This window comes from Phaenicophaeus curvirostris, chromosome 12 (assembly GCF_032191515.1).
Source record: "Phaenicophaeus curvirostris isolate KB17595 chromosome 12, BPBGC_Pcur_1.0, whole genome shotgun sequence".
NCBI classification, from domain to species: domain Eukaryota; kingdom Metazoa; phylum Chordata; class Aves; order Cuculiformes; family Cuculidae; genus Phaenicophaeus; species Phaenicophaeus curvirostris.
Genome location: NC_091403.1, coordinates 6437413 through 6463850, shown reverse-complemented (window position 1 = coordinate 6463850; position 26438 = coordinate 6437413). Strand labels below are relative to the sequence as shown.

Genomic DNA, 26438 nt, shown 5'->3' with positions numbered 1-26438 from the left:
TGTTTGCATCATACAGAAGAGAACTGGCTGTCAGAGCAGCTTTGATTTTTTGCCTCACGTAGCATAACGCAGCCACATTATTCTTTCATTATTCTAGAAAGTTATGTCTTCCTACAGAAGAGTGAGAAAACCATTCCTAGTTTCTGTTGTGATTAGATACTTGAGAAAGAACCGTCTCATAGATATGACAAGATGCTCCGATACACGCACATCTGATTAATATACTGAATTTTTTAAAAAAGAGATAAAAAGGCATTAAAAGAAGTGCAGAAAAAACCCCCATCATATGCATATTTGTCTGCTTTATCTCACGTTTCTCTGGAAATATTAGGACAAAAAATAACAAGCTGCCCACACGCTTAATATTGGTTTATGAACCTCTCCTCGCTTTCTTGTAAACGCCACAGTAAAGGGGAGCAAAGAAGATGAGAAAGGGACTGGCACCAAGCACAGGACCAACTCAAAAAGAGCTCAGAGTTCTCAAAAACTGTGATTCTACCTCATTACAAGTAATACATTAACATATGGATATCTGTTCGAAGCAAGCTGGTAGGTAATTACACTTACGATTTCAATTTGGAACAGCAAATAACGAGCAATACTTTTAACAATGCTTTCAGAGCTTAACTACACAATAAATATTCCATGTGACATATACCCTACAGCTTTGCTCAACGCTAATGGTTTCATCAGGTTAGTTTCTCGTTCTGTGCAGAAGAGAACAAACAGCAGGTCCTGTTCGGAACTAGAATAAAATAGGTGATAATGAATTACTGGTAGGGTAAATATTGCTGGTGATAAATAAATTTTTTTATAGCTGCCCTGCACTCGGAAGGATTTTGTAACAGCGACGAACAGAATATTTGCTCACAGGAAGCAGAATGAATAGAAAAGTGTCTTTTCATTGTTTGCTGCAAAGGTCTGTGCCGTCAAAACCGTGAGAAATTTACCATTTGGATGTGAACATGACCACTATCGCTACTCAGACCAACGCTGAAATTCTTATCGTTATTAGGAGCTGACAGAGATTAAACGGTAGTTAAGTTTGTGGGATGTGAGGACACAAACATTATTTTGACCACAGAATAATTCAATTGGAGCAATGCCTAACCAGCACATCTAGCTCGGCTAACTGATTCCTGCATTCGCTAGTGACATAACGGATAGTTTCGGAAAATAACCCACCTCCAAAATACAGCAATTCCCAGTGTGTCACTGCACAAGGCCTGCTTAAAGTCCCAGTACCAGCTGAGTGTGGTTATACCCTTGAAAATAATTCTAAAATGCACCACCCACCACAGATTTTCCGTTTTTTATTATCAAAAGATCATCTTGGGGTCAAATTTGCCAAATTGATACCAACACTAGGTTAGCTGGATTTTTTTCCCCAAGTGCCAATTCTATAAACTAAAGTCAAAGAAATAAGATTTTACTTTGTATTGCATAATGCAATTCTTTCCCCACACTTCCCTCCTACCTCTGAAGGCCATTCTAAGCCTAAAACGTTCTCTTTATATTTTTCTGAATGTCTAACACAGCACAGCTTTGACCATTTAACATGCACACAAAACAACCAAAATTGAATTGATTCTACACTATATATTCGTGGAAAAGATATTTAATTGTAAAATAGAAAAAGTAGGCCAGAGTACAGTTTTAAGGGTAATTCTTCTGTGTACAGTATAGGTAAAGTAGACTTTTTGCTTAAGTTTATATAAACAATTCCATAAAAGCAGTGAAACATGGAACAACAAAGCAAAGCACAATGAGTTTTATCTTACAAAAAAAAAAAAAAGAAATCTGCACAGTAGTTCAAAATTGAATGTAACACAGCACTGAACAATCTTAAGGCAGCTCAGTCTAAGCACAGGACCAGAAGCCAAGAACTCCTGAGATCTATTCCCAGGTCTACCACACAGATTCATGTGGTCTTGGGCCAGTCACATAATACTCCCTGTGTTGCGCTTATACCAGTTATAAAATTGAGACATAACACCCACTTACCTGCCTCAGGCGGTACAGTAAGGGCTCTTTAAAAGAATTTACAATGCTCTGAAGATGTAACGTGCTATATAAATCCTAAGCATAATAGATCACTGCACAGACACACAAACACGGTATCACAGTGAAGAACAATGATGCCAGGTAAGAAGAGCATCACTACAACATAAAAAAATTACTTGTCCGATTGCATAATTAAAATGCAAAAGTCTGTTTAGAAAAAAAAATGCGTCACTGAAATAAGTTCAAGGCTATTGAGGAAAAGAGAGCAACAGGAACATCGTAAAAGATTTGTGTTCCAAAAACCTGTGTGCCGGTGGAGACATTCCTTTCTATTCATTACTGAACTTTAAAATGTTTGGACAGCAAAATCATAAGACACCAGAAGTTTAAATGCCTCCACTACCAAATTTTAAGTTGTCCTCAACATGTAAATTAAGATTTTTTTAATTCTTTTTCATTACAAATTACATTCTTCCAAGAAATATACCATCCATGATAAAACTGGCTGCTAGCTTACTTCAAATGACCTATAGGCTAAACATTTTTCTCATAATTTTTCTCATCTTTGCTGAAAAATACCTATGCAAGATGTATGTGTAGAAATTATAAAAACATGCAGCATATGTACAAACCTAAAAGTTTAAAAAATATTAGCTTCATATACATGTAAATCTACTTGGATATATCTGAAATTAAATATAAAAATTTCACCGCCTATAATTAAAAAAAAACAACCAAAAATGGTTTTCAGAGAATCTGAGACAACTCCTTAAAGCTGTACAAAGATTTCCACCTGGAAATGTCTTATTCAGAGAAGTGTAAGTTGCCACCATGTAGAAATAACTGCTGATTTGTTTTATCACATAATTAATTTTCAAGTTGTCAGCTTAAATCAACAACATCACCCTTAAAACTGTTCTGTTTTTCAGAAGTTAGATTCATACTAAAATCAAAAATTTCACAAAAACATTGGCTTCTTGTGTTTCTGGATCCCTTCAAAAAGATTTATCAACTCATTTTGAAACTGTAAAAAAAACAACTATTTACAGTATTTAATTTTTAAATACTTTTCACAATTTCTAAATCCAGAGTTTTTATGTTACAAGAAATTTATCAGAGCTCACGGCTTAAGTCCAGTTATCAACTTGAAGCATCTTCTTTCTCTATCGTGTAATCTTGTGTCTGTACCTACACAGCGTACAGTTCAAGATTGTACTGCAGGTTTTTGAAAGTAACAGGTTTTGTAGTATGTTCATTTTTTATTAAACAGCTTCTTTATTAGTCTGGAGGCGGTTCATTGCCTCTAACTTCTGCCGATAGGCCTCTGCTTCTTGCTCTTTCTTTAGAAGCTGCTGGCGGTATTTTTGTGCTTCTCTGTTTGCCTCATCCAGCTGTTTCTGAAGAGTTTCTCTTTCCTATTAGAAACAGAACCAGCAATATTTTGTCAAATGTGTATAAAATACAAGTTAAAATGGCAAATAATTTTTCTTTACAAGCAGCTCAAGCGTTTGGGTATCATGTAGAAACTGTTCAGCAAACTGTTTCAGGGCAAACCTGTACAAACGCTGCTGTGTGAATTAGACACGAGCTATTACACCAGACAACTCTCCACAATAAGGCTTGAAGTGTAAATACAGTAAACTCGAGTTTCTTTAGCTGCAAAGACACCAAGCAAATCCTTGTGGAAAAAGAGCGAAATAAAATGGAAGCATGGTGATCAAATACTAACATAATATATTAACATTTCTCCAGTTTTTCAATTCCCTTTGTTACTTTTTTTCTTTTTTTAAAGGAAACAAACAGCTTCTAATGGGGTTGCAATCCAATCTAACAGGATTGTCTCTTTATGTTGTATTTCTATTCAGATAGTATAATTAAAACCTGTTACCTAATGGCAGCTTGCACTGGAAAGTGACAGCTGCCCAGTAACCCAAACACACACAAAATTGATTTCTAAATGAAGTGATTGATCCTATGCAACCCAGAGGCACTAACCACACCCCCAAAGGACACCATATTTTTATGAATTAACAGGCATTTAGCTAGATAAGCTTTTTCAATTCAAAAAGAGTAACTTAAGGATCCATCCTGCACATAAGTTCATTGGGGATAGCTATAAAATGCCAAACAAAATAACACGGGAAATACCACTTCCCACGAAGCTGTCTTACAAACCAAGGAGAATGTGTTTCTGCCTCCAGTGATGTAAGTACTGTCATTTTGTTTGATACTGTACTGAAGCCCAACTAAAAAAGCAATTTGCTTGGAAAATAGTTTTGTTTTGATCTCCAACCAAATACCATTTCATTAAAATAAGTGCATCATACTTTTATGAGCAGGGTAGTATTTGATTTCAAATAATTCTTTCCGCTGTAGTTGTTAGGTAGCCACAGGAGGGAGACTGGCAGAGAAGCGAGCTATCTCCCAGGAAAACAAAACTCTTACCAAAAACTGAGGCCCAGTGAAAGTAAGTTGCCTTCTCACCTTATTCTCATCCCAGCAGTTCAGCATCACTTTCACATTTAATAACTCAAACAGTTGTTCGAAATTTCAGCCCCTGGACCCCCATAACAGCATCCCTATTCTTCACCTCTTTGATGCACTCGTGTATTTTCATGGTCAGAGCCTGAAAATACAAAATGCTCTGCCTCCCTTCTACTGGCTACTGTTCTCAGTACTTGTCACAGTCACGTTTAGCAGTCACGTGCTGTGCTGAATGTGCTGGAATATAATTACATAGGTGATCAGATCATTGCTAACAGCAGCATCTGTGTGGCAAAAACAATAGGTAAAGGAGAGATGTTATTAACAGGTTACAAACACTAGCTACAACACAGAACAGAACAAACTCCATCAAGTGCAACAGGATTTCACATAAGGCTTCACGAGCTGAAGGAAGCCAGCTAAGGTTTGCTTCCTTTGGAGCATATGCTAATAAATTGAGAGCTCCGCTGATCTTGCTTATTTGAAAATGAAGCTCCGCTTCCACTTGTGAAAATTTGGATTCTACTTTTGAAGCAACTTTGCAAATGGCCAACCCGTGAAGCAACTAGACAAATGAATAGTAGAGCCTGCATCCCAAAGGATCTGAAATACACAATGATGTTCCAGCACCGATCCAACCAAAACATACAGCTATTTCTATTGTAAGTTACCTGTGCAGTATTAGGGGACCCAACAGCTTACGTAAAACAGCTTCATGGAGTAGAAAGTTGGTGAAAAGAGCTACAAGAAGAATTCTCAGGGGAGCAGTTAATCCTGCTACACGTGGAAAGGAACCTTTCCTTTTTGTGGGCACTGAGCTCTGGGATAATACTGAGCTGGGCTTTATCTATCTCATGAATTTGTTGTAAAAACCATCAGAAATCTAATACTGGCAAAGAGCAATTGCTCTAGCTGCTGCACTGCAGAAGAACAAGAAACACCAGTAGCTCACTGGGCCGTGGTTCCTCAGTGCATTACAAACAGCAAGACGCTATCACGACCATAGAGCAGGTGCAGACTGCAAACACTTGGAGGCAGACTGGTTCTCAGACCACATCTTATGAGCATTTCCCACAGAAGAGAGAAAGAGAGTTGTGTACCCGCAGGGAGCACAGCACGTTAAGGGAAGGATGGAAAAAAAGCAAGTCTCAGTAGCAGAGACGGGAAGATAAAACCAGCATCTACCAGAAAGACTACAAAGCATATAGATTAGTCCAGGAACTAATAGGTGTAGTTTTCAGACAGGCTAATGTAAACACAATGTTTACATTAGGAAACAGAATCAGTTAAGGAGCTGAGGCCAAGTACACTGTCTGACTAGGCCATGGAAAGAAACATCAATGCCTCTGGAGGAGCTCAGCAGATCTACAGTGGACTGAACAGTGAGAACTGGTGCCTTAACTTTGACATCACCAATAGGAAATACTGTATTTGGTCTATTAATTTAATCAAATCCAGAAAGCGTTCTTACGGCATTCTTTAGAACACAACTGAAAGTGTTCTAATTACCTGAAGTTCTTTAGTATCAGCATAAAAATCTACCCAGGTTAAAAAAAAAATCCTTAGCACTTAGTACAGATCCTTAGTACTCTTAAGAAATCTTCCATTTTATCAGTGACTCTTCTTCATTATATATAAGTTTTCTTAGTAGTCTATATATTGACAATAGTGACACCCATAATTAAAAAAAAAAAAAAAAAAGAATCAAGCATAAAAATCACTATGTTATGGATTATGCATGAAAATGGAAAACAGAATATCTATGTGACAGGGGTTTTTTTGCTGCCATCCTGTTTAAAGTATCAAACTGCTTACGAAAACAGCTGCCACCCTTCAGAATGAGCTGAAATGTTTGAACTTAACAGACCCAAAAGAGAAAAAAAAAACGCCACTACAGTTTTAGTTGTTCACAGTACTTTCACAGGAAAGTGTGTCACCTCATATGAATGGGAGGATGTTCAACTTAAGACTTTCAAACTACAGTTAACTGTTTATGTGCTATGAATTTAGAACAGCTGGAGAAAGCAGCGTGAATCAACTCATTATAATGAAATAAGGGAATGAATCACCAGTGAGGCAAAAAAACCCGAACAATAAAAGGTTTTCTCCGTTAAAAAAATTTAATGAAGGGAGAGTTCCCACTTCCTCCAACTTCAAGTATCTACCACCTTCAATTATGATAATGTTTGAAGTGAGACGACTTTATGTGCACTTCTTTAATGTCCCTGTCACCAATGTGAGGTAGCACCGTGCCCCTGTGAACCACACTAAGGCTCCTGAGGTCAACATGCCTCCAAACAAAGAGAGGTCTGCACGTGCGTTTCCAGTTGTACAGGCAGGGACAAAGTCAGTCATCAAAACTTGTACTTAAAAGTAACACATAAAGAAACTCATTTAAACCAACTTCTCTCAATATTTGAGAAATTTGCTTAAAATATATGATTGGAACTGGTAATCCCCTTGAAAGAATTATTTTTAGTGTTATACCAACTATCTGTAATTAGGAACAGGTCCAATTTATTCCTCAACCAATCTAGATTTTTTGCCTTCACCTTATAGAATTCTTAAAGTACTTAAGGAAATGTAATTTCCTTTAGGAATAATTCAGGCAGATGTTTAAAATTGTGAACAAAAGAAATGCTTTTATTGTAACAGTCATACATTTAAAAAAAATGCAGCAAGAAAATTTCAACTGTCATGATAATCTGTAATGACCACAAAGCTGCAAAGGCCAAAAGTATTTGATGTGACAACTTAGGGACAGGCAAAGCAAGTGATGAAAGGTGGTAATTATTGTTATTAGACATGGTAACATATAGCACACACTGTACAATAAAATACTCAATTAGGCACATATTTGATAATATGAACAGAAGTTGGAGAATACAACCTTTGATAAGTGAAACATCATGGAGTTGACAAAATGAGAACTTACAGCCTAGTCAAGGCAGACAGCAATTTTTATAAACTTCTGGCCAGAACTGGTCAGCACAGTTAGAAGTAACAAAAGGAGGAATGAGATGGTTGATCTATTGTGGTTAATATAAAAAAGCTACAAATATAAATTGAACAGCTACATCTATTGGTCATATACAAAAAGCAAAAGCGCTTTCAACATCATTAGATCTTCTGCATTACTATTTAAAAAAACAACAGAATTGTGCTCCAGAACTTAAAAAAAAAAAAGAGGGGGGGGGGTAAAGGGGGGCATGGACAGATAAAAATTGACAAACACAGAATCTTACTGTTTCATATTTCCATTAACAGTTATCTAGATAAGATGAATGAAAAGGAAACATTGTGAAAAATATGATCTCACAATCAGGACAAACATGTGGTCGTAAGAGGAAGATGAGAGTACAGTACTCTCATTCACTGCCTGCAGAAAGAGTTGAGTAACTTGATATATCGGTACCTAATTTAAAAACTAACTAGTGATCCTAAAGGAAAAACAAAAAAATTAAGTTATCATATATTTAAACAAGTGTCACTTTTATGTGAATGACCAGAGCATGAAGCAAACAGCCTTCCTATATTCTTCTTACAACAACTTTGTGAAAGATCAATTCCAGTAACCAGGGAAACTGAGGAAGTTTGTTTCACACACTTCATTCTGTGGTAACAGAGAAATTTAACTCTAGAACAACACAAAAAACCACAACCAGATACTCAGTACTGAATGCTCTGGTTAACACATATCACTTAATATACTCCTTACTTCTATTTCTGCAGACTCCACACGATTTTCAACAATCTCAATGCACTGTCTCTTCACTGGTGGTTCTTCGCTTATCACAGTTTCTTCAGCGATGTCTGTTGCTGGAACTGTTAATACTGAAGACATATTTGTACATATAAATACACTTACTTCAAACAATATTTGCACTATATAAAATCCATATAAAGAATTTTATTAATAGTGATAAAAAGCAAAAGCATTCCCTTACAAAAAAACCCCCATAGAAAGTGCGTTATAAAGTCAGCAGAGGAAGAGTTTAGTAAAAAAACTTTAGCTGTTACTAAAAAAAAATCTAAAACCCTTTGTCACTAGGGTCTACAATAGTTAGCTGTCACTCTGGAGTTCACTCTGGAGTATCGTTGCTGTTTTTCACAGAGTAGACAGGCACAGAAGTGAATTGCAGCAGTTATGAGTCTGTCAATTCCATAACTTATCCTGTAGACCACTCCCTTCACGATGTTTCTTAAGCAAATACTAAATAAAAAATGGCTTTTGATTTTGATTAAATAGACCACCTCAGGTAATCTGAAAATCCAGTAGTTATTAACCTTGGAAATAAAAAAATTAGTAATCTAAAGAAATTCATGGTCAGATTTACTCACGCAACCATCTGGCAAATAAATGTTGTAAATATCACCTCAATTACTCCCAGCACATAGTCACAATTTCTGAAAACCAGCTGCAATTGTTAAGCAGACTGCAAACCAAATAATTTGTCTCCAGTGTACAACTCTACAAGCTCCACACTGGGGGTCCTCAAAGATACCAGCAAAGTAATCCTTTCTCCAAGTAGTAATGGCAGAGCATCTTTTTTTTTAAAGATACCTAAGACACACACATGTCACAAAAGAACACTTATTACACTAGCAGCTTCCAAAACCAAAATACACGTGGTCCAACAAGACAATCTGTCACTATGGCTTCACTGGTTCTGCCACCACTCTTAAAACCTCAAGCAAGATCTGGCTTTTGTTCAAGCCTATTGAAGACAAAGCACATAGCAATTACTTTTTCCTTAAACATTCCTCAAACTCAAACTGTACGAGTTGCCACTCACCCTGCTGCCCATCTGGCATGGTCACAATGATCGGTTGCCCTATTCCACTGGTTGGAATCGAGTGCAGATTACCAAGCTGAATGCCATCTGTAACTATAGTAATAACTTGCTGACCTCCAGAACTGACAACTTGCTGAATAGCACCATCCACAGATTCTGCAGTCACCACCTCTTCTGTGGCCACAACTATCAATAGAATAATAAAGGAATTAGAGCAATTTATAAACTAAGCTTTATGATTTCAAATGCATTTCAGTACAGCTGAGAAAAAGTTTCTTCCATATCTTTTAAAATTTGATCTCCTCAACTCCCAATTAAAGCATTACTACATATTATATTGTTAATAAAACCTTTCACCAGGCCGACATAAAGCACTAACAGTTTGATATATTCACGAAACTCTGTCCTGGTTTACCTTGCTCAATACAATATTTTTTTTTTTTTATTTAGCATGTTTCCTAAAGGATATTCCCCACTCAAAACCGACACTTTAGGCTCAGCATTAACATGGCAGCAAGAACAAAAGTTGTTTTTAAGAACATAAATAAATTATCCATTGTACACCAGCAAGACTAAGTTACATTAACAGTGGAAGAATAATTAAAAAAGGTGTGAAAACGTCAGCCTTGAAGGAGAGTAAAATAAACATCGGATACCTATAATTTTTCAAGTAAAAATTAAAAATCCCAGCTCAACTAAATAATTAAACTCATGATTCAATAATGAGAATACAGCAGTGAACTCTCACAGTTCTATATTATATCTATAAATCAAGGTGAGGTAAGGTAAGACTGGATTCAGAACAACAACACCTACCACAGCTTGCGCTACACACTGTAACTGGGGTCTCGCACTATCACCCTTATTTTTTAAAACAAGAGCAAGATCACTAGCAGCACAATCAAAGAATTTCAAGCACACTAACTCTGTATTTTATTCTCAATTTGTGAGGGTAAAAGCAAAGCCTTTGATTTAAATAACAGACATTAGAGCGTTTTTTATCTACTGAGATCAAATTAAAACCCTATAGACTGTGTTGTGATGCTCAAGATGACAGAAGGTAGATAAAACCCTGAAGCTTTCATCTTTTAAGTTAATTACAATACAACACACACAAAAATCACTCTGTAGTTCAAATAATAACAGCAGTCATTTCCTTCTGAAGATCTTTATGTTCAGAGATCACTGTCCTATAGCAAAGCTTAAACATTCACAGAGTGTTTATTCAGTAAACCAAGCCAGTGAGCCCTACATGAATAAGTGGTGTTGTATTGAACTTGATTTGGCTCCCGAGTACGGGCTGAGCTCTAAGAAAGGCCACTGTCACAAAATGGATCCAAGTTCTAAGTGCCAATACTAGCTGCTGTGGCAAACAGCTCTGATCTTGCAGTTTTAAACTCAATGCTGGGTGTTTAGCTCTAGAAAGAAACATTATTAGGACTTCTGCAGACCTTAAAAGAAAAATGGAGATTTTGTCTAAAAATCTTACTTTATATAAATAAAAAATCCCCATGAGTGCAGTCCTCATTCCTTCCTTGCTCTTATTCTGTATCTATACCCGTATAATCACTACTTGCCATGCTACTTTGTATGCTGAAGGAAAGCTGAAGTCATTTAAAACAGCAGCACTATTACTACAGAGATTCTTGAAAATAATGTGCATTATTTTCTTACGCAATGTGCGAGGAGAGGACATCTGCAAGTGCAGCAAGACATACGCCCAATTCCAATATAAGCACACCAAATATTGCATTCCAAATACACATCTTAAATCAGATTTCTCTCTAATTAATCCAACTGAGTTTGATAGATACATCATGCACCACATTTGTACGTAAGATCCATGTCCTCATGCATATTTCATCTGAGTAACAATTAAAAAAAAATATGATTCTATTCAGCACCAGTAAGAAGCACCTTTCTCTCTTTGTTTTACAAAACTGATGTGGTTTTAACTGCAAGAAATGAGGAACTAGGGCAAAGACATCAGGGTAAAGTTAACTTGGAAAGAAGAGAAAAATAACTTAGAAGCAACACAAAAGGCAGAACTGAAGTGCTTTGTTCCAGTTTATACAGTCTTAAATACAGGAGGCCGAATACAAGTAAGAGCCAAAACTAGAATTCTCAATCCTGCCATTTTTGAGAGTATTAAAAAAAGGATCTGTTACAAGATGAGCACAAAGAGAAGGGGGGTTGTTTGTGTTTTTTTTTTTCCACTGAAGACACTTGATTCACAGGTGACAAAGAGCTGCTTTTATATTCTTTACACGCTATAAACTACTAAAGGAGTGAGAATCCAGGAAATAATTTGCAAAGAGTAAGATGCTGCAAGCTTGCCCACACATCTGCATAAAAATCAAAGTAATACAACTGAAGTAAACAGGAGGGTTAGGCATGATGCACGCTGCATTATTGAAGGTGGGAAGCTTCTGCATCAAGACTGCAAATTTATTCCTTCCTGTCTGTCACCTCCTGCCTACTCTCTAATAATTTTTATCTTGAGAGGTTTACTGACATGTGGGGTAGGTTACGCTGCAGTACTGCAATGGTAGGGTCATGAAACATGAGAATATGCAGTCAGTTACCAATCTATTAACTAGAGAGCCCTGGATACCCTTCTAATGCTCTGTAATTCCATGCTTCTCGAGTTTCTCTCTCCAACAATTAGATCTGAGTTTCATCAAAACACATTAATTGATTGAAAATATCAGCAGCTTCTTCGGTAATGAAAGGCACTGTATTCTGGTTTTCAATCACCCCCTTCACCTGCAATACTTACATGTCATAAAACAGCATTGCTATGTGTAGGTGCTGCTTTGAGAAATAGTAGAAGAGCTAAAAAGAAATCAGGCAGCTGTCATGCCGTCAAGCCACAGAATACAGATCTCCTATATTTTCAGTGAAAACTGCTTCCTTAAGAATAGTCACCTGCAGAGCTGAATTCTGAGAGAATTTAAGTACTAAAGGCTATTGCCATGCAAAGTATCTTTGTTCTGTAAAATTTATCATACCTGACCAATAAAAAAGCAAAATATATGATTTCTTTAAAAAGATGTTTAGAAATTCAAGTTATCTTAAGCATCATAAATACTTGATTTTCAGGGTTGCTGCTCTCCATAGTAAGCTACAGTCACTGGTTTTGAAGTTAGTCTCATCTTGCTACATATCAAAAATCGGTGCTCAAAATCCAAAGCTAACTTGGATATAAAGCTATACTGCTACGTGTCAGTATAACAAATACTATTAATACTGAATAAACAAAAAAACCAATCTGGCCTACCATAAACCTCCAGTAGCTACAGACATATCATACTGCCTGAGAGAAAACCGGAGAGCAGAGTATGCAAGGCAGCACCGGAGAAGTAAAGCATGCATGGGTTACTTCACAGCTTTCTTTCTAAAGTCAATTCTCAACCAGAACACCTTTTGAGACTGAATAACAGAAGTGTTTATTCAAGTACACCATACATCCTACTTAAGAGATGAAAACTAGGGATTTCTGTGTCCCAAAGCCAACTAACATAGCATTAACATAGCACTTGACCTCCTAAGTCCTAGTTTTATCCATTTTTTAATGGAATGGCAAGTTATTAACATATGCTATAATTGGAAAACATAGTCCGAAACAGAAGTTCAGTGGCATCCTCTTATGAGGTAACTTTCAATAATTTAGATGCTTTTGATCACATTTTAACTTTATTGTGGGTGGTATCAGAATTTGCATAAATTATAAAAGGAGTCATTTTCCTTGCTTATCTCTCTATTTCTCAAACCTGCTAGCGGTAATGGCAAGTCTTTATAAGACTCTGACACTGTAAGGACCCCTAACTGCAATTTCTTTCTTCACTTCTGTGAAAAAGTACACAAAGCAAGCACCACACAATTCAGAAAGAACGGAGAGAGATACTCAAGACAACTTGCAGAGCTGGAATTCACAGAAGGAACTGACAAAGCAGCAACTGACAAAGATCCTTGGGGCAGGGGTAATGAGGTTTTATGTTAAGGAAGAGAAATGCAGAACTTGGGAACTAGGAGCTTGTCATGGCCTTACGGAAGAAGGGAGCATGCATGCAGCTGAAGTGAGAGATGCAGGCTGCTTCTTCCCAGGAGAATCATACTGCACTGCTAGGCTTACGTTTACGTCAAGTGCCATGATAGCAAGGAAGGAAGGAAGACTGTCATCTCATTATGTGCAAATTGTATCTCCAAAAACACCAGTTACATACTTCTAGCTTATCAAATGAGGTTAAATGACAGCCTGCTAACCTGGTGTTTCTGAAGAATTTGACAGTGGAGCTGATGCTTCCGCTAAAGCTGCCAACGTGGCTAATACTGACGTCGATGAATTTCCAAACTGTACAGCAGACACTCCTGTTTCATCTAGGAGGATGAAAAAAAAAAAAAAGTTAGCTGATAAATTTAAAACCGGTGAAGTCCCTTTTTTGTTATTGCACTGATGCTTTTAACACATGCTCTATTCTCAACAACATTCTGCTAAACCAAAGAGCTATTCTGAAGGCGTGTTCATTAAGCAAATCCAACTTCTGATAAGTTACCTCTGTGACTACTGTTGTTTTAAGTACCTATTAACGCAGTGCTGAGGAATATGGTAACTACTTCATTCTTACCACTGTTTTTCTTCAAGCCTTTTCACTAAATGATGAAAATCAGTTAAAGTATAAAATCCCAGTAGCTATCCTACAGACATCTGAATACCTGTTCCATTTGATGTATTTGCAGAAGATACCAGACCTGTTAGGTTCACCACCCCTCCAGGTCCAATGATGAACTGTGGTGTTGCTGCATGTATCGTCACAGTGTCCGGACTCTCTGGATTCGTATTGATTTGGTTCTGCATTGCAATCTAGGAGACAAAGGTAACAGTATCATTCCAGTGTAGGAACAAAAAAGTTATTTACCTTGTAAGAACTAGAATTATTGCACATTCCACTCAAATAGGGAGAATCGCCCCCGTTATACTCATGCAATACACACATTGTGTCAAGACTTGTACACGTGAACCACTCTTTTTGGCTCAAATCTAAAGACAAAAAGTCTGCTGAAGCAAAAGAGAATAATGACACACTGCTACTTTCCTTGACCATTTACTGTAAACAAAGAGGACCATATAAAGACAAAGCCCTTCAGTAGATGTGCAAACTCAGGTATCTAAAATAGAGGCCTGAAGAACCAAGACTGCTATAACAGCTATGTGCCATGAAAATCAGCTCTGACAGCTTAGTAATTGCCATGAATTGAAGATGGCATTTTTCTTTTTGTCCATCTTTGAATTATTACTAATACTTACTTTTATTTTATTTACTGACTATATATTTTCTGCAATGAAAAGAAGGTTAAAGGAACAGACTAGAAGTTCACACAGTTCAAGACATAGGGGAAAACCAGATTTATATAGTGGCGTAATGGTATTTTCTGGTTTGTTTTCTATTCTTTTCCCAATAATGCACAGTTAACTTGCCTTTCAGAACACTACTAAAGAGTATGCATACACTTCCATGGAAGTATCTATCACAATCCTGATCTAAATCACTTCAAGGATTCAATCCTAGTTTTTGTAAATCAGGAAGAATTGTCATGTCTTCTCTCCTCATGTCCAACTGTTAGCAAATTAATATCCATATATGAAGCTAACTAAATACTAAATATAGTCAAAGCTTATTGGCAGAATAGGGAGCTAAGTCTTACACCTTGCTTGAGAACACTAGTTCCATGTACTAAACCACTCTAATTTAAGAAAATAAAGAATACTTATCCTTGACTTTGTAGGTGGTGAAAATGCTCTTCAGCCAACTAATATGTACTACCATTAATCACGTTTCCATGTCTTGAACTAGGCTGGAGTTCAGCATTATCAGTTAATACATGGTCTCACAGCTGTTATATTAAAAGCTCAGTTTATCACGTGGGTAAACAAGTACTTTGCTCTAGAGTTCCCTCGACACCATGAACATGAAGTTACCTGTAATATTTCTGCAAGGTCTTCATTTCCGTTGTCGACTGCAATATCTAACGCTGTTTTGCAAAATTTACTCTGCGCATGAACATCTGCTCCGTACTTTATCAAGAGTTCTACAACTTCTTGGTGGTTATGTTCAGTAGCCCAGTGAAGCGCAGTCATTTTGAGCATGTCCTTTGCATTGACATCAGCTCCGTGCTACAAACAAGATCATAGCACATACTATGTCATTAAAAGCACCTGAATTAAATAATGCTGGTCACAGAAAACCCAAAACTGTCCTTCTCCAGCAGTAATGTCCTGTTATCTTACATTTACAGATTTATTAAAAGTACTTCAATCTAACTACCAAATAAATTATTTACCTCAGAGGAATTGAAGACTCCCTTAAACATAACATGTCTTGATTCTGTTAAAAGCTGTTACACAATGTCAAATTAGGAAGTAGTCTTATTACAAATCAGCAATAAATTCACCTGAAATCACAATGATTTTGATGCTAGAATAAAGAACAGTTTAATAGGAAAACAAATCATGCAAAGTGCATAATATAAAGTTGGCTTCATGACTAAAAGGAAATTGCAACTTTTTTATCATAAACTATTGTAATATCCCCACCTCAGACCCTGTTTCAGCAGTCTTTACCTTAAGCAAAACTTCTACTATGCTGGCATGGCCTTCTGATGCTGCCATATGCAATGGAGTTCTGTCCACTTTGGTTCTGGCATCCCGACTTACACCTGCTCGCAGCAACACTTCTGTTGTTGAATAATGCCCATACTGTGCTGCTAGATGAAGTGGAGATGTTCCCAACTGTAACGTAACGGAAAAGTGGAAGTTTAAGAGATGCCAGTATGAAGTATTTCTTCTTATTCTGGAATTATTAAACTCCAGGCCATCACTTCAAAATCATTTTCCCTTGCAGTCTCAAGGAAAGAAGCTTTATGAAGAAAGAAGAGCATGAAGGGGGAAAGGAGGAGAGAAGTTTATTCCCCACCTAAATCAGCTCACTGGAAGCAACTTGTTGATGCCTGTGCCGTGTTTTTCTGTCTTTTTGAGGTCTGATGTTTCAAGGTGTAGGCCCCTTGAAATGGGGTTACAACACCATTTTTAGTATTGGTCAACACACTATACCAGCATTGAGAGGGAATTCTGGAAGTCATTTAAGTCCAATCTCCTGCTCAAAACAGAGTCAACTTGAAAGTTAAGTCATTAAGTAGATTAAGGCTCTTAAGAGCTTGTAAACACCTTGGATATTTAGGTACCCGATCTTCCTATACAACCTATTCAAAAAACAGGCACCTCCAAAAGCCAACTCAGATACCCAAGTCCGGGAATTCCCAGCTGCACATATTAGGTAGTTGGAACAGCTTTCTCAACCAGACCTCTTACTATACTAAATGCACAAGAGGGTGATTGCTGCTTTCTTCCATTAGCCATTCCAAAGTTCATCTTAAAAGCCACCAGGAGCAAGATCATTCACAGTCTGTTACTAAAATCAGTAGGAGCTTATATGAAAAGCCAGGCAATTTTAATTTTTAATTAGACATTAGATGGCATGACTCCAGAATTCCAAGAAGAAACTCCCAAGGCTTGCAATATAAACACTGAATTGTAAGCATATTTTCTTCCTCAGGTGAGAAAAGTAAGAGGATTTACTGAACACTGTAAAAGTTTTCATTACCCAGTCTGTGGTAAAAGGTGCTCCATTTGCCATCAAAATGCGAACTTCATCATCTTGACCTGCTCGTGCAGCTTCTAAAAGTTTCTTCCCCAAATCTACTAGTGACATCTAGTGAAGGGCATAAAGGAATATAAAGAAAAAAAAAACCATGAATAATATTTAAGTACACAAATGTTGATGCCATTTTTGAAATTATTATTTCTGAACTGCTCTGAAAAGTTCAAAAACGGGAGTTGGCATTTTAGCCATGAGAACAAGCTTTGTTGACTGCAATAAGCAGACAGATTTTAGAATTATTTTTGTCAGCCATACACAACTGACACTGGGGTGAAGGTTTCCATATTACAATGCTACCACCATAGCAACTGCAAAGTTATATCAAACTGAATTCAAACTGAATTGGATGCACATTTCTTACAGCAGAAAACTGTTTAGAAGCTCTCACCTGATACTGCAACCTGCAGCAGCTTTGTCCATCTTTCAAATGATGCTACGTCATGGCTGCTGTGTAACAAACCCAAAGGCACTATATTCGCTTATCTCAAATGCCTACACGTATTTAAGAGGTACCACCACGTGAACACATTCAGATAGATATCAAACAACACCTTTCTGAAATCTTGTCCATTGCTATCGCTTCATTTTGTTCATCCTGACATAGAATATCCATATTCTTAGCTACAAAACAATGTAATAGGCGTATATTCTTGTACCACTTGCATCAGATATGTAAAATGTCTGCCTGAAAACAAACGTTACTACCTGCTTCAACTGTCTAGTTACTAAAAGCATGTTAAGTGCAACATTTTGATTGAGACATGACTGAGATTATCTAGTGCAACTAGATAAAAACTTTCACACCTTCTTTAGATAATCTCCCTTTTACAGCACTCAAAAGTTCCATATAATACAGAGCACACAAAACTATATGTAGACAAATGACACCTATCTACATTTCTGTTGCAAAGATTTCCTGGCATAACACCTTTTTAAACCCACTCTATTTCATGCTTGTTATTAAATTTGTTCAGTAAAAAGAAAATGTAGAACTAAAGTATATTTTTGTTGGTAACATGAGTTAAATCAGTAGCGTTTAAGTCCTATACGTAAGGTTTCCACTACCAGCATGCTAGGAAGGGAATTACTTTCATCATTTCGGTTTTCCGTCACAAGCAAAGTAAAGCCTGTATTACCAATAACAGCAGTTGCAAGGCCACGCAGCCAATTCCCTACACAAAGTTAATGTATAACACTTCAAAAAGAAATCCCGATAGGTTTATTTTTTTATATCTTTTCTTAAACATACACTTCTATCACAAACCAAAAGCATCTAAAAAATTCTCTGCATCTGGCTCAACTGGCAAAATCCACGTGTTCTGTTGCTCAACAAGCTGAAAGCTAATGACTTCAGAAGAAGTTAAAGAGGAATACAGAAATACTGCAAATGCACAACTCCAACACATCTCAGTAGAGCCATGAACTGCAGCAGATTACTTCTTTGTCTACAGAACTGACTGCAGGCAGCAATAACCCCTTCACCGAGATAATATACCACTTATGTCCATCCTTCTAGCACACATGAACATGTCAATTTGTCTCCAGCCAGAAAAGGGAAGAGGAGCAGGAAGGTCGCAGGACAGGACAAATTCTGACAATGGGAAAAGGAAGGAAAGAAGGAGCACAGAGTCAGATGCAGAGGAAGGGGCAACAGCTGACTCTCTTCCATAAAGTAAAAGAGCAAAAGAGAAACAGAAATAAGAGAAACTCTACTATTGCTGTTTAAGGGAGACATTAGGAGTAATGATATAAAAAACAGGACAGAGAATGCATTTGGCAAGTGCAGCAGTGAAACGAAGGAAGATGACACTCCCTTTATATGGCACACTTTTTTTTTTTTTTTGGCAGTGCAGCAAGGGGGTGCAATTTAAGAAGGAAAAAAGCAGACACACACACTTTTTCTAGCAGTCTAATATCAACACATCAAGGATCTCTGAAGCAAAAGGAAACGCAGAAATTAATGCAAAATATTGAAGTTCAGAACCAATTCAGAAAGACAACAATTAATATTCCTTGTATTATTTTTTGGTTTAAACACCAGTAGCAAAAAGGATCATGTCTCCTTGTGGAATTACAGAACAATCGTGACTGGAGGGGACTCTCAAGGTCACCTGGTTCAATCTCCCAGTCAGAGCTGGTGCAACAGGTTCAGGCTGCAGTCCTGTCGAGTTTTGAATGTCTCTATGAACAAAAATCCCACATCTTTGGCCTCGCGCCAGCGTCCAACCACCATCGTGGGAAGAGCTGCCACTAACCAAAAAGGCAGCCTTGATAACAAACTTGCACTCGACATATGTTAGTCAAGAAATATAGGTGAATTAAATTACAGTGCGTACATTTAATAACTACACCTACTCGGAACTTACTGACTGACTCTACACTGGTGAAATAAACTGCAAAGTTGTTAGCAAAACCCTACGCAGCAAAAAAATCAGTTATCATGGACTGCAAAATACAAGTCTCACTCCCAGGAGATATTGGGGACAAACTGCAGCCTGATACCAACACCTTTTGAGCATCTCTGAACCACTACTGTGGAACATGCTGTCAGAGTACATCAGTTCTCATCTCAATGCAAAACTGAACAGCACTGAACCAAATTCAGTAAGAAATGTTCTAATCAAGGAAAAAGAGGGACCTGGAAGGTCACACATGGTGTATTATTCATTACCCCATATTACTCGCATTAACCAACACACTCTTGCTTGATATAAAGTGTTTGAATTTTAATCAAGCACAAAGCATCACAGAAGTTTATATATATTTCATGACACAGAATTTTAACTTCAGTTAACGAAATTTATTTTAGAAATGAAGTCTAAGTTTCAGTTCCCGCAAGGCCCGCGAAGGCCTGCGTGGGCCATCTAGTGGGGGAAAGTGAAACACCTAGCAAAATTATACTATACTAACTCAAAAGTAAAAATCACCTTATATATCACCAATGCACTAACAGCAGCAACTGAAGAGGCTTTTCCAACGCAACTCAGGCCCATTTAGGCATCTTTAACTAATGAATACTAGCATTCACAAAATTTCTCACAAGCAGTCAACCCAAAGCTGATTTCTACCTAGAATCACAGAATCACCAGGTTGGAAGAGACCCATCGGATCATCGAGTCCAACCATTCCTATCAAACACTAAACCATGCCCCTCAGCGCCTCATCCACCCGTCCCTCAAACACCTCCAGGGAAGGTGAATCAACCACCTCCCTGGGCAGCCTGTTCCAGTGCCCAATAACCCTTTCCGTGAAAATTTTTTTCCTAATGTTCAGCCTAAATCTCCCCTGGTTGAGGGAGGAGAGGCCATTATTGAGGCCATTAACTTGGCCGTCCATTCCAAGGACCAGCATTGCAAGGTCAGGAAAGCCTTGAGTAATAACACACCCCACGCTCCCCCTGCCATACCCTTCCTGCTAGCACTGGGACATACTGAGAAGAGTCTGCAGTGTCACAACTTCCCTTTCTCCCCTTCCCAGAAAAATTCTTCACAGCTGCTCTCTCAAGAACAGTTAACAATGCTACAATAGTGCAGTGATACTATCAAAAGCGAAGTTCTACATACAATGCAATAAAATGTGTTAAATTTAAATAAGATTTCCATTTCAAAGCAGCCCTCTTCGTCAAGTACCATTTCTACTCCATGTAGCGTTGGCAAATCAACTCTGCTGAACCGTGTGAGTGCACTCGTCAGCAACGGTGCCATTTCCATCAAGCTTGGCTAGCGTGAAGGCTGGGTAATACTTCATAAGAGGATTCTTTCAGACAATAAAAACATTACTGGCTGTAAAATAAAGTCTTGATAATATTACAGTTACTCTTATGGAAACCTGAGTATATTCTCAGACTTCTAACAGCTCCTAGACAAGTGTGTAAACAGGGGGGGTTTGTCTACCATTGAGTAAATAGAGAAGAGCTTCCGCTGGGTCTGGACTTCTTAGCATCAACCATCTCCTGAACTTCCACATTTCATTACTGCAATGCATTCAGTACGGTACCATGAGCCTGATACAACAATTAGCTGGTAAGTAAAACTTACGTCAAATTATTATTGCTATTTTACTTTCGTTCAACAGGAAATCATGCTGCTATTTTCATCCATCTTAGATTTAAGTGTTTATACATTCTATACAACTCTGAACATCATGTTATTACCAGAGGGGTAAATAACAGCACTTGACCAGAGCTTAGGTGGAAAGTTGTGCAAAATGGGGAAGGAGAGAAGCTGGACAACAGGCAGCTTGGGAGGCCTGGGGTCCCACACCACAACCTACAAACAACAGAGCCTCAGAGTTTGCAGTTTCAATGAAGAAGACGAGGTTGGGCTTAAAATATTGCAGCACCTTTCAAACTGGTGCCCTGCCCCAAGGATCCAGCCTCTGGATTCCATGCCCTTCTACCACTGCAGAGGTGAATGTGAGCTGATCAAAATCAAAAGGCACAGAACAGTTGTTGCAGATCTGCTAGGACGGGGACCTCTCAGTGTACTTCTACCGAGGCGTGCTCCCAAGAGGGACATACTTATGCTAGAAGTACATATGCCAGTAGTAGCAGAGCAACTTACTGGGAGATAAACTGAATCAATATACACCTTATCTATTAAAAGGATTTGCAATCATTCCTAAAAAGCCCAGGGCAAAGTTCCATAAAATGCCAATTAACCAGGTTTCTCTACTAAAGTATCACACAGCAGATCCGCACTTGGAAGATATCCTGAGAACAACCATCTCCCACATCCATTACATCTGGAAAAGAATGTCCTTTTCAGATAGCCTTTTTCTTTCCACTGCTTAAAAAGAAAAATGACCCCACTTCCCTAGACCCGAAACGCTGTCATCCCACCAATTTCAACATCACACAGTATTGCCAGAAAATTAGAAGAGCAAATCCTAACTAATTTTATATGCTTATCCATACCAAAGTCAAAAATATTTAGACATACAGAATATAAACAGATAGAAATAACCATTAAAATCTTTAATCAAGTACTCCACTCTGGTCCCTATTAGAATTTAAATAACAGGATCAACTTGCTTTATTTTTTTATTCTTTCTTAGATCCTGATGTAGCAGTGCAACACTTGAACTTAGAACAACTCTTCAGAAAGGTTTTATTAATTACAGTTTTGTAACTTTTAAATAAACCGGAAAATCTGCATTAAACCTCAGTGTATTTCAATGCGCTACCATCTCTTAAAACTTCTGATGCAATTTTACCTTATATATTATTTAACACTGACTATAGCGACTTATATGGGATAAACTCAAAAAGTTCCTGTATTGTTTCCTAAGGGAATCATTCCCTTCTAAATGTGTTTTGACAATGATTTCACATGTCATACTTCAAATCTTAATATAAATATGATAGGCTTACTAAGTTTCCACACTTCTATTACGATAGTGAAAAATCACACTGATGTATTAATAGCAGTCAGTTTTAATTCCAGTGCTTCCAGCTTTCCTCTATGACTGTGTTGTATTTGTAACCAAATTCTCTGTAGTTGTTTAAACAGCAACATGACCTTCATGTCAGACTATGTATGCATCAGATGAAAAACACCTGAATTGAGAAAAGAGATCAGAAAAGCAAACATATTGTTGAATGGTTTCATGGATAAGACATTGAGCCTGTATTTATGCAGGTCTGTCCTCCAATTAGATGCATATTTTAATTTAAATTAGCACCAATCATCAACATAACTCCATTAAATAATGCAGATGGTAGAAAGGTCTTGTCCTTAAAAAGGAGAGCACAAATTTGGCCACTATCTGCAACAAAATACAACATCTAAAAAATACAATTATGCAACAAGGGTGAAGGGTTGGCACCAACCAAGATTTGGGTTGGCACTGCCGAGAAGTTACAAAGCTTTCACAGACAAATCTGGCACTGGATACCAAAACGGTTACATTGCAGCAGCTACAAGTGACATGAAGAACCTGAGGGCTTGTAACGTAGCCTTTGAACTGTGCTACTGACCCTCAAACAAAAATCACCAGCCTCTCTAATTAAAGCATTTGATTTATTACAAGGAATCTTCCTTGACAGTTTTTTTTTGGAACACAGGGGAAAAAAAAACTTAGAAAACAAACTGTTTTCAGCAAAGAAAATAGGTCACGACTGAGTCTACACCTCTGCCATGTACACGCTCCACCTTATTTACACAGCAGACTCAGATACCCTTATACGTATTTTTGTGCATCCACACTTCAACCAAACTGCCTACTTTTACTAACACTTCAGAAATCATTGATTTATTCACTTTTTTTTTTTTAGATTAAGCTGAAGTACTCCAAGGTGTGCATTCACAACCTTTTAGCACATTAAACTCCAATATGCACCACTTGCCCTAGGATAAAGGCTACCCTGGCAAGCAGGTTAAAGGACACCACACAAGTGCTTTAAGTTAAAAGCTGAAAGCAAAGCCAACTCCCTACAGGGGATTTTGCTGACGTGCGGCCAGTGTCTCACCCACAGGAACCACACTGATGACTAGGAGAGAAAAGACAGACAACAGCCCAAACTGACACACGTTGCCCCACATTTCTGTTCCCACCACACGCTTTATTGAGTCCAAAGCGAGAGTTACAAACGCGGGGGCGACACCGCAGAGGAGGGAAGCGCTCCCCTCCCGCCTGGGCACCTGGGGAACCAACCCCGGGGGCTGCCAGGGGGGAAAAGGTGTGGGACGAAGCTGGAGACCTCGCTCTGCCTCGAAGCAACTGGGGCCCCTTGTGGTGCTCATGGGAGAGAATCATAGAACAGTTTGGGTTGGAAGGGACCTGAAACATGCCAACCCCCCTGCCCTGGGCAGGGACACCTCCCACCAGACCAGGCTGCCCAAAGCCCCATCCAGCCTGGCCTTGAACCCCTCCAGGGATGGGGCAGCCACAGCTTCCCTGGGCAACCTGGGCCAGCGCCTCAGCACCCTCATAGAGAAGAAATTCCTCCTTATGTCTAGTCTAAATCTGCCCCTCTCCAGTTTAGACCCCTTGCCCCTTGTCCTATCGCCACAAGCCTTTGTGAACAGCCCCTCCCCAGCCCCTTCAAGCCCTAGAAACTCGCTTCGCTCCCCCTCCCGCGCCCCTGGGTCCTGGCGCCCCCCCCCTTCTTGCGCCCCTTGGTCTCGCCCCCCCGCCTCGCACCCCTGGGTCGGCGCCCCTGGGTCCTCACGCCCCCCTCCCACCTCGCACCCCCGGGTCCTAACGCTCCCCCCCTCTCCCGTCGCGGCCCTTGGTCTCGCCCCCCCGCGCCGCCGCGGCCCCCGCCGCCCGCCCAGGCCCGTCCCCGCGGCCCAGGCCTCCCCCGCGCCCCCCGCCCGGCGGGGTCCCCGGAAGGGCGGCCAGCGCGGCCGCTCTCCCCAACAGGAAATCCTGGCTGGGCTGGGCGCTGCCGAGGGAGCCGCGGCGCCGGGTTCCGGGGGAAGTGGAATTATTTTTTACCAGCGAAGAGATCGACTTCCACATCCGGTAACAGGGCCCTATACAAAGGCGCAGACTGACCTGGAAAAGCTTGTCCGGCCCGGGAGGGGGTGAGGGAGAGAGACGGGGCAGCGGGGATGGGCCCTTACCGTGCCGCCGGCCCGACCGCCGCCGCCGCGACAACGACCGGGGGCTGCCGGAGGCCGCCGCTCATCGGCGCCCAAAAAGCCCCACACGAAAAGTCCGCGCCGCGCCTCGGCGGAAGGACACGTCGGGCGGAGCGGCGCGGCGGCGCTGCGGCGCGGGCCCCCGGCGGGCGCGCGCGCGAGGCGGCGGCCCCCGGCGCGAGGCGGCGGCGGCGGCGCGCGGGCCGAGGGGGTGCGCCGGGCACTTACCATGGGGCGCGGGGATTATCTTATTACACAAACATCGCCGACAAAAGGGGCTCGGCGGAGGGATACGGCCTCGGCGGCGCGCGGCGCGCATGCGCGAAGGGGGTGGGGGGGGAAGGCGGGGGGAGCGGGCGCGGGGGGCGCCCGCCATGTTCCGTGCCGCTTCCCGCCCGCCCGCCCGCCGGGAGCCGCCCCGAAGGCGCGTTGGGCGAATGGGAAGCGAACCCGCGGGCCGGCCTAGTGCGACCTGCTCGCTGCGGTTTGCTTTTCCCGCCTTGCCTGCCCCGGGCGGGGCTCCAGCCTCGGGGGCGGTGCTTGAGGCGGGTGGCGGCGCCCGCTGCCCTGTCAGGCGGCTCGGGCCTTCGCTCCCAAACCGGCGTTGGACCGGGCGTCGCGGCTCGAAACGCGTCTCCTCTCCTGGTTCTGTTTCTGCAGTGCAGAATGGTCACGCTTGTCCCCGGAGGCCCGAGTCACAGCTATTCCGATAACGCTGGGAAGCGTAGATCCCGTCATCTACGTCCTACGTGTGAGAAACGCTTATTCACTGGTAAAGTATCAAAAAGGACAAAGTCTTCAAGGCAAAGGCAATAATATTTTTGTTTTACAGTTCAGCACTGAGTTGGATGCCCTTCTAAAAGGTCATCTTACAGAAGCAGTAGTTATATATACTAGTTTTAGGCAAAGAGCAGTGTAAGTCCTCAAAGAACATTTAGGTTATCCAGCCATGTCTGGAGACTTCCTTCAGATTCTCCTTTGACCTAAGACAACTACATCTGACAAGACAATTAAGCATATCAATAAATTCGTGCAACTCTAAGAGAGTGTTAATTCTTTCAGTTTAATCATCTATGCCTGGAGATTGTCTGCATGTTATCTCTTGATGCAAGACATTTCTATTACAAGATAATTAAATACACAAACCAGCTGCAGCAAAACTTGCCAGTTAATCCTCACATTCAGGAGAAGATATCGATCACAGAATTCCACTCTGTTCTTCAGGAGATGGTAGTACCTACTGGATACTTTTAATTAGAGGAGTGCTTGTAACAACACTGGTTGCAAATCCATTATTTTCTGCCCTTGACTTACGTAACGCAGCTTTGGAGACAGGACAAATACCCAGATTCCAAGAGCAAACATCACCTCGCAAATACCACAACTGAATCCTTGAGTACTGCTGGAATCGACCTGTTCCGTCCAGGAGAAAAAATGCATCTCCTGCACACGGCAACACAACAGCCCTGCTGGCCGAGTGTGATGGTGGGGCTTACGCCAGCCTGGCAGGCAGGGCTCCCTGCGGTTCTTGCAGTACTTTTTGATTTGAGTTCGGCTGCAGGGAGGAATTCTCCATGCGCTGTTTAGAAAGCCAGTTAATCCTTTACACTTTGTCACCTGGTGCAGGGACCTGTTGACTGATTTTTCTATGAACGGCTCCAGACACCACTTGTCGGGGCTGTCACTTGTCACCAGGGTACAGAAACCTTAAAGCCAGCCCTCATCACTTCCCCTCCTTTGTTGGTAAGTGTTCTGTGTCTCTCAACAAGCATTTAGGTTGCAATATTATGGGTTCTCATTTACAGAGTAGCGGCAGATACAGAAAATGCTATGATGTCCTCACAAGCATG

At 40.1% G+C, this 26438-nt stretch overlaps 2 protein-coding genes across 5 annotated transcripts in view; one reads left to right on the top strand and one right to left on the bottom strand.

The window, feature by feature from the left end:
* HOMER2 (homer scaffold protein 2) overlaps window positions 1-9821 on the top strand; it is a 324814-nt gene extending 314993 nt beyond the window's left edge. The window contains exon 10 of the transcript XR_011338307.1: window positions 9811-9821. The gene's annotated coding sequence lies outside the window, so the exon portion shown is untranslated. The remainder of the gene's footprint in view (window positions 1-9810) is intronic.
* Window positions 1603-24929, bottom strand: GABPB1 (GA binding protein transcription factor subunit beta 1). 4 transcript variants are annotated; one of them, XM_069867007.1, is made up of 9 exons: window positions 24817-24929; window positions 16946-17053; window positions 15907-16074; window positions 15265-15459; window positions 14001-14148; window positions 13551-13664; window positions 9285-9470; window positions 8207-8322; window positions 1603-3419 (listed from the first exon to the last, which is right to left on the bottom strand). In XM_069867007.1, exons 1-9 carry the CDS (start codon window positions 24817-24819, stop codon window positions 3267-3269), a joined length of 1191 nt encoding a protein of 396 aa, XP_069723108.1. In that variant the 5' UTR covers window positions 24820-24929; the 3' UTR covers window positions 1603-3266. The 4 variants fall into 4 exon arrangements, with proteins under 4 accessions (XP_069723108.1, XP_069723111.1, XP_069723109.1 ...); XM_069867010.1 differs by having other exon boundaries at window positions 14037-14148; XM_069867008.1 differs by lacking the exon at window positions 24817-24929 and adding an exon at window positions 24571-24701.
* Window positions 24930-26438: the final 1509 nt, after the last annotated feature.

What these genes read in the sequence shown, in the direction of transcription:
- GABPB1 (XM_069867007.1), bottom strand. An exon ending in TAGTAGAAGTTTTGCTTAAG is followed by an intron (nt 15,460 to 15,906) that starts GTAAAGACTGCT and finishes TCTTGTTTGTAG; the next exon opens with CACGGAGCTGATGTCAATGC. An exon ending in AAATACATCAAATGGAACAG is followed by an intron (nt 13,665 to 14,000) that starts GTATTCAGATGT and finishes TCATCCTCCTAG; the next exon opens with ATGAAACAGGAGTGTCTGCT.